The 8136-nt window shown below is 47.0% G+C and overlaps 1 protein-coding gene across 3 annotated transcripts; it reads right to left on the minus strand.

Annotated features, from left to right (window-relative positions):
• Positions 1 to 1448: 1448 nt before the first annotated feature.
• Positions 1449 to 7924, minus strand: LOC117705863 (dehydrogenase/reductase SDR family member 2, mitochondrial-like). Of its 3 annotated transcripts, XM_034498611.2 has the most exons (8): positions 7771 to 7924; positions 6317 to 6494; positions 5185 to 5286; positions 3882 to 3952; positions 3029 to 3080; positions 2386 to 2520; positions 2014 to 2069; positions 1449 to 1740 (listed from the first exon to the last, which is right to left on the minus strand). In XM_034498611.2, the coding sequence occupies exons 1-8, from the start codon at positions 7917 to 7919 to the stop codon at positions 1629 to 1631; spliced, it is 855 nt and encodes a 284-aa protein (XP_034354502.1). In that variant the 5' UTR covers positions 7920 to 7924; the 3' UTR covers positions 1449 to 1628. The 3 variants fall into 3 exon arrangements, with proteins under 3 accessions (XP_034354502.1, XP_076786601.1, XP_076786602.1); XM_076930486.1 differs by lacking the exon at positions 2014 to 2069 and having other exon boundaries at positions 1449 to 1761; positions 2357 to 2520; XM_076930487.1 differs by lacking the exons at positions 2014 to 2069; positions 2386 to 2520; positions 5185 to 5286 and having other exon boundaries at positions 1449 to 1784; positions 3035 to 3080.
• Between the last annotated feature and the right edge of the window lie 212 nt (positions 7925 to 8136).

Below are 8136 nucleotides of genomic sequence, written 5' to 3' on the forward strand. Positions count from 1 at the left end.
TGCTTTTGCCACTGGGGGAGTTGGAGAAGCGAAATAGAAAGAATGGCTGACGGGTGTTAGACTTCAAGATGAGAGGGAAGGCTCTCTAGAGCAGAGGTAGTAGGAGGAGAACACCTTCATTTGATTTTTTTCTACTATAAAAAAAAATCTTATTTTGGAAAATTTATAAGCAATAGAGATTCTCCTATAGATATGCAACCTTAGAAATTCAAGCTCAAGGCACTGGCTAATTCCAAGTCTGAAGATAGCATTTTGTTGCCATGGTCACCAGAAAGGACAAATTCTGTATCCATTCATGTTGGAAGGTGGAATGTGTCAGAAAGCACCCTCAAACCTCTTTTCTAAGGACAATAATCCCATTCCCATGGGCTCAGCTCTTAGAAGTCCCAGCTTTTGTGACTGCAGCTTTTCAGGTGCAAGACACACCAGTCAAAAGGACAGGTGAGTGAGCTCCTGCCAGCTGAACTGTGCTACTCCCTAGACTCAGATCCCCAAGACCTTCCCCACTTCAGCCCCATGCCTGGCTGGACTCCTAATTCCAGCAGAACCCAGCTGCTCAGGTATAGGCCAGACCAGTTAGAAGAACAGAGACGATCTGTTGCACCAAAGGCCAAGTAAGTTGCCAGAAGTTAAGCCCCCATCCTGGTCAGGGACTCCAGAGTGGTTCAGAGGCCAAGCAAGCCACCATAAATCTAGGCCACAAAGCCCAAAAGACCAAAGAAGAAACAGAAACCAAGAACAAAATACCCAACTGATAAAGACAAACACAGAAATCAACACCCAGACCTATAATCATCCCAAACTCAGATGCCCAAATTCATCTTGGAGAGACCAGGGATACAAGGCACATAGCTAAATCAAGGCAATATACAGCAAGCCAATAGCCAACATCAAATTAAATGAAGAGAAACATTAAGCGATTCCACTAAAATCAGAGACAAGGCTACCCATTCTCTCCATATCTATTCAATAGAGTACTTGAAGTTTTAACTAGAGCAATAAGACAACTAAAGGAGATCAAGGGGATATAAATTGGGAAGAAAGAAGTCAAAGTATCTTTATTTACAGACGATATGATGGTATACATCAATGATCCCAAAAATTCTACCAGGGAACTCCTACAGCTGATAAACACCTTCAGTGAAATGGCTCATTCTTGCCTGACTCCCAGTTTACCTCCAATTGACCAAACTCACCTGTAAGCCAGAGGTCAAGGGACTTGAAGTATCTCTACAGATTGTCCCAGGGCATAGAGTCAACACCAAGGAAAGAGTAGGTCTGGTAGAGTGGATGGAAAGACCCCTACCTGATTTCTAATTTCATAGGAAAGGAATGAAGGGACAGGGGGGATTTTTAAAAAGAACTTGTTTAGGATGAGGGGCAGCAGTAAGAAAAGGGAATAACCCAAGGATGACGCGACTGGGTCAAGAGGCAAACAGGAACATGTCTCAAAGTATCCAAACAAATTTATTCCAAATGAAATCTGAAACATCTGCCTCCCTCCACAATGTTTAAGTATCCCTATATGACCTGGATCCCAAGCACATTTTAAGGTTCTACACCTACATATTTCCCACCAGGCCCTGTGTCTCCCACTTGTGGACTTCAACCCCAGTCTCTAAGCCTCTTCACAGTTTAGGAGAGAAGCCAGCCACGGTGATGTTCTCCCCAGTGATGTAGCTGGCATCTGAGGAGCACAAGAAGGATACAAGCCCAGCACATTCCTCCGGCTCCCCTAACCTGTAGGAGAGAAGAGATGAGCTCACAGAAAACACTAATGGGCTCTGACCCGGGCTTCTGCAGTCCACAAAGGGCACCTAGCAATCACCAACCTCAATGGGAAGTGACAATGGTTAATGAAAACTTGTCCTCCTGCCCCCAACCCAGGACTCCAGAAAGAGGAAGCAGCCAGCAGAATGGCAGCAGGAATGAGGTTTTTTTCATATTGAAAAATATTTTTCCTTAGAAAGCATCACAGAGCACCAACGTCCCATCTCCCCATGCCCAACCTACCGCTGTAGTCCGAAGATTTTCTTCATGTCAGGCAGCATGTTCGGCATTGTTTTCTCCTAGAGAGAGATTGCAGAACCAATGTCAGGCAGAGGACTGGTGACACAGTAGGGTGGAAATAGCATTGTGGCTGAGCCACACCTCCATGGAGGACAGGATGAACACCCGTCTGCTCAAAGAGGAAAGAGACCCTGATCTGTCTGCAGAAAAGTAAGGGGCTGCTGCCCAAAGACTGACCCTGGAATGGGGATGTCGCTGCATGCCCGTGGGCATCCATTCAGATGGAAGCCTGGCCCAGAAAGGGACCAGAAGGTCTGTGGAGAGGAGGATGTAGGAGGGCGGAGACTGAGATCGGAAAGCGAATGTCATGCTCACCCGCAGGCTAAAGTCAGTCTTGATAATTCCTGGCACGAGGCAGTTCACTCTGATGCCCTTTGGAGCTAGCTCTACAGCCAGAGACTTGCAGAGCCCCAACAGAGCGGTCTTGCTGGTGTTGTAGACACCCAGCTTCTGAGAAGCAAAGAATCAATATGGTAGGAAGGAATCGTCCCAGAACAAAGGTTGTTTCGGGGCTGCAGACTACAAAGATGTACCTGACTGTAGGCCTGAACACAGACTTCCCTTGTGCCTCACCACCCCCACAGTAATCTTTTCAAAGAATCAGGTTCTCCTCTATGTTAACAAGTTCCTGTCATGTATATCCAAGCTTGACACAGAGATTGTTGCACTGTTCTTTTAAATAGTCGGTGAGAAAACAGGAATTAGGAGATTCAAGGTCCTATCCTGGTAGGGAGGCAAGCTAGCATCACTTACAGGCAAATGGCAGATTTTTGCTCCTTGGGGGTAAAATAAGATCATAATATCTGACCTAGAACATAGACAATGCCATCCAGGGACACATAGTTTACTTCTATTTTATAGCATCAACAGTCAGTTCTCCCACACCCCACTACAAGAGCTCACAAGAAATCAAGGCAGCTGGTCTTTACCCAGCTTACCAGAGGATACTCATACTCACTGGAACTGGTACATAAGCCACTTCAGAGGACACTAGAACAACGGAGCCTCCCCTTGAGAAAGGGATATGGAGTGAAATTAGAGATTCATTCAATTAAAAGAGTCAGGAAACTGGGCTTTCACTTGAAGAGAAAGCCCGTTCAGAGTTTACAGTGAAAATGCAAAGGCTTGGCAACTAGCTAGAACTTTGAGATATGAGACATCTAAATAAATGGACATTAAAGTCATGGCCACGCAATAAATACAGCCAGAATGGTATCTCTTTGATAGGGCCCCCAAACTGAGGTAGCACACCGAGATGACAAAGCTCAAGTAATGTTCAAATGTTGTAAAGACTTCCATGGAGTCAGTGGGTCACCAAGGAGTCCCAAGCCTTAACCACCCTGTGGAAGCACGGGCTATACAAAAGAACCAGGCTGTGTAGCAAGACAGAGAAAGGTATCCATGGTGGCCCTGACCAGGAGAGAAACCGGTGAGATGGCCTACAATAGACGGCAAGAGGGAGAGAATGAGAGATGGGGACCCCAGACTGCTTCACTCCGCACCCTTCATCATTAAAGATGTCACAAAAAGCAAGGTCCCAATAGCCCCTGAGATGAACACCATAGGGCCCGGGAAAGGTCCTTTGAGGAACTAGAAAGCAAGCCTTGTTCTTGTCCCAGAAAATGTTTCTCTTTATCACAAAGTCCTTGGGGAAAACATCAGGTCTAGAAACAAGACTTGTCTGAAAAGACACACCTGTCACACATATACACACACCCAATACATCTTTAACTACCTAGGCCTCTACCTAAGTATTCCCTGTGGGTAAAAATTAATATATATGGCCCCCACCATCTCCCACAAGCACTTACCCTCTATTCTCCATGTGGGGCAGCAACTTGCTTAGCAACAGAGCTGGGGACTTGACATTTACATCCAAGATCTGAAATCCCAAACAACAGGCATTAGGCTGAGGAGACATACACCACTGTCTGGGGCCCCGTCTGGGAGCCAGACTAGAAATAAAGCTCTGTGAGTATGGTGGGAAGATGAGATACTGAGTCCTTTTTCCATGTGTGAGGGTCAGTCAGAGTTTGGCTGAGGGCACACATGCTTCTGAGGCCCCTGGGCTCTCTAGGCCTCAGAGAATTACCATACTGTGTAGCCTAAAGGCCTTCTCATTGTCAGCTCCCATATAACCACTGCTTCCTTGGAGAGGAAAGGCTGGGAAAGCACAGGGAAGTGAGGGTGAGGAACTAGTTATTAGTGACTGACTGAAAGGAGGAGTGTGGGTGAAAAGGAGTCTGTACTCCGCACCTAGCCTACCTCAGGAAGTGTTAGGAACAGGGGTTGGTGTTTCTCATTCATATACTAATTATCTGGGATAATAGTTTGGTTGGGTTAGATTGGGTTAAGCATTTTGCAGTGTTGGGACTCAAACCCTGGTCATCTATAAAAATAAAGAACTGGGAAAGCCTGGATGTGGTTGGAGCATGAGGTGGAGGGACTGGAAGGTGGATCAAGAAGAGCCACGGAACATGAGAACCACAAAGGGAACCGTGGGGCAAAATCTACTAAGAGAAAATAGAGGGGTGGCCCACAGGAAAGGAATGGTGCACCGATCACGGGCCCATTCCTCACCACTAGGGACAGGATGGGGCTCAGACATGACTAGTCAAGGATGGGCTCTTCAGGATAATAGGGATGGGGTCTGCAGAGGCAGTAGGAACTTCCTGAGAACCCAGTGGCTTTCAGCTGAGATGGCAGAGGGAGATTCCCATCTGTCAGTTATGTCTCTGGACAGATACAATGTCCCTCTGAGCTCCTAGAGATGCTCCTTGGAACAGCTGGACTAAAGGATTCACAGAGATGTCAATTAATCCCAGGTTGTAACCGTTCTATAAACCTGAGCCAGAGCGTCTCTGCCATAGACAGACCCAGGAATCATTTTTCTGGCATCTCATGACGTAGCAGCAGTGATCAGCACAAGGAGATTCAACACAGAAGCTACTGGAACCTGATAGAGCCTGGGCCTGTCTCAGGTAAGCCCCATCTTCATCCACCCAAGCCAGTGCTGACACAGCTATATGGAAACACAGGCATGGTATTACATGCATTCTTATAGTCACAAGTAGATATCTATACCATTTATGGTGTGTAAGGCACTCTCCTCACCTTGTCCCAGATCTGTTCACTGGCTCCCAGGGTGCTTCCCACAAGAGGATTGACTCCTGCCACACACACAAGGAAGTCAATGCCCCTAGAATGCTTCAGAGCCTGCAGAACAAATGATCAGGCACTCGGGTGAAGGAATGGAATACAGATCAGTAAAGACCCAAAGAAAACCACAGCTGTCTTGAATCGGAAATATCCCCAAAGGTTCATGTTCTGAATGTTTGTTCCCCAGCTATTGCTCTGTTTGGGGGAGGCTATGGATCTTTAAAAGGTGGTGCCTAGCAGGCAGAGGGTCACTGACAGCAATCCTTTGAAGGTTACACCTGGCCCACAGTACCTGCCACACTTTCTGCATGCTGGTGTACTGTGATGGGCACAGACTTGGCCACTTCTATACCCATGCCTCCCCCATCATGATGGACTGAAACCACAAACCAAGATAACCCTTTAGTTAACTTGTTTCTGTCAGGTATTGTGACCACAGCCAACTAAAGCAATACTAACTGGCCCTCCTGGGGCTAGGCCAGGCCAGAGATGGATCCTGACAGAGACTGAATAAAATGATGTTTCTTGCCTTGTGCGACACATATAGTTTCTGCCCTGTAAGACATCTCATTGGTCCCTGGGTCCCACCCTTCCAGACCTTTGCTCTCAGCTCTTTTGTTTCTAGTTAATTCCTTCTCTGCTCTCTCCTCTTATCTGGAAGGATTATCCTTTGTTTACTACAGCACCTGTCTGCTCCATGTTCCTTCAGATCCCACCTCACAACTCACATCTTCTGGAGTGGTTACAGCAGGAGCTTATCCTGGAGCTCCTACTTCAGAGGCAAGGCTAGTCTAGTGGACTAGCAATATGTCGGGCCAGAGCCATACTGCTCACACTTTATCATGGAGACAGATCACTTGGGGATTTGACAACTCCAACCCTTAGGAGGTTCTAGGCAAGATCCTCAGCCATCTCTTTGCTTAGTATGAGCATCACAGCTGTTCCTACCTGTTAGGAAATCTTTTGGTCACATCTCAGTATCCTGACAATGTGGGATTGGCTTCATTTACAAACCTAGAGACCCCGATTCCCTCATGTCAGAGTTAGACCCATGTCTTTTCATCTCTCCTAGCCTGTAGCTTCTTACTGTGGTCACAAGGTGCTGGCGGTCCTCAGCCTTCCCCACGTGGCACACAGTGCCAGTCACACTCAGCCCCTCCTCCTTCAACATGGCCACCGCTTCATCTACATTCTCCTGCTTCCGGCTGCTGATGACCACATGCGCCCCATCCTGGGCCAGACGCCTGGCGATGGCAAAGCCAATACTGTCGGCAGAAGAGGAGACAGTAGTGATAATTTTCAGCCCTCTCTGTCTTGTTCCCAAACAGACCCCGATGACTATGTTTCCCTCATGTTGCCCAGAAGTGCCTTCCAAGTCTTCAGTAGCAGGCAAGAGAGATCAGTGAGCACATGCCACATGCCAGTCATTCATAGTCCACTCATTCCATTCTCACAGATTTATGCATGATAAGTGTATTACATGAATAAAGATGTCTTTATGATTTTATTAAAAGGAACTTTGAAAAGTAATGTTCCATCGGAAGAGTCACAGCCTGCCTTGTTGGCTATCGAGCCTACCATCCTAACTATTCAGCATTGCTGCTCTCCCCCAGCCCCTGGAGGCTGGCATGAATTAGACGCTCTCTAGACCTATTTCCCGCCCTCCGGTCTGCAATTTCAAAACTTTATTCTGGAGAATGTGCTATCCTCTAGGTCTCCTGTCACTGAGGAGGTCTGAAGACTCTTGACTGGTACTGGTTAAGCAGCTATGATCAATGAAGAGAAAAGAGGCATGTGCCCAGCATCTTGTCAAAATGATCTGGGTAGCTGGAAATTTTAAATGTATTTCATGTGTTATGAATACTGAGAATTGGGAGCACACAGAAAGATGTAAGACATCACAAGGGTCTGGAAAGTCTAGTTCCTTTGTTCTCCCTGGTGATTTTAAACAGTTCTAAATATATTGGTGATGTTAAGACCATAAAAGATCAAGAGGATGATGATCTCCCTCCATCTGGAGATGGTGAGAACTCATTATGAAGTGCATAGGAATACGGGAGCCAGAGGACAACTGGAAGTGGGGGGGGGGGGGCTGTGGGAACCAATGTGAGGGTTCATAGACCATTCTGAGCTGGTGGCAAGACACCTGCACAGTCCTGGTGCCATATGAAGTATGATGCCAATGAGACCTCTGAGTCTGAGGCACAATCCTGTTGGCAGATGGTGTCAGGCTTTTCTCTCTTAGTAGAGGATTCAAAAGACAGTGGCCATACTGGTATGAAAGACAGGGAGGCAGATGTGCTGTTCTGGCGGTAAAATCTCGATTATAGAGGGATTGTCCTACCATCGGTGGTAAGAGACTGCATTTGGACTCCATGCTCTTCGTGGGATTTAGAAAACCAGATATTTTAAGGAGATACATAGTTAAACACTAGACTAGACCCGTGTGATGGTTGTAGGGGAAGCTGGGATGCACGAGATGTGTGTGTCCTTGGTAACATCTCCTGGTAATGAGCCAGCCAGATACTTCCAGTCACTCACCCTCTTGTAGAACCAGTGATCACAGCCACTTTACCAGCCAGGGTACGATTCTCATCTGCTCTTTTGCTGAACCTTCTTGCTGAGAGAGGGACTGATGTACACAGATAGCCCCTAAAGGCCCGTGGAATAGACCTGAATATGGCAGCCATTGAAGGAAGACCTGTGAAGATAATCATGATTACAGACCACACTAGGACCTGTACTCTTCTGGACCTTCCTTGAGGTCCCTGACGGGTGTTCCACCATCCTCCAAACTTTCCAGAAAAGTACAGAGCCCTTCATCCTTGTTGTAACCTAGGCTCAAAGCAGGCTTTCCCCATCATGAGCCGCCAGCACAGTACTTAGCCAGGCATAGTGCCAGGCCTG

Source organism: Arvicanthis niloticus, chromosome 3 (assembly GCF_011762505.2).
Source record: "Arvicanthis niloticus isolate mArvNil1 chromosome 3, mArvNil1.pat.X, whole genome shotgun sequence".
In the NCBI taxonomy this organism is placed as follows: Eukaryota; Metazoa; Chordata; class Mammalia; order Rodentia; family Muridae; genus Arvicanthis; species Arvicanthis niloticus.

Excerpts from the sequence above, each read along its gene's own strand:
- LOC117705863 (XM_034498611.2), bottom strand. The coding sequence starts at position 7,919 with ATGGCTGCCATATTCAGGTCTATTCCACGGGCCTTTAGGGGCTATCTG. Across the intron at positions 5,287-6,316 it reads GCCAGCACCTTGTGACCACA|GCTCTGAAGCATTCTAGGGG; the intron begins GTAAGAAGCTAC and ends TTTGTTCTGCAG. Across the intron at positions 2,521-3,028 it reads TGGCTTATGTACCAGTTCCA|AAGCTGGGTGTCTACAACAC; the intron begins GTGAGTATGAGT and ends TTTGCTTCTCAG.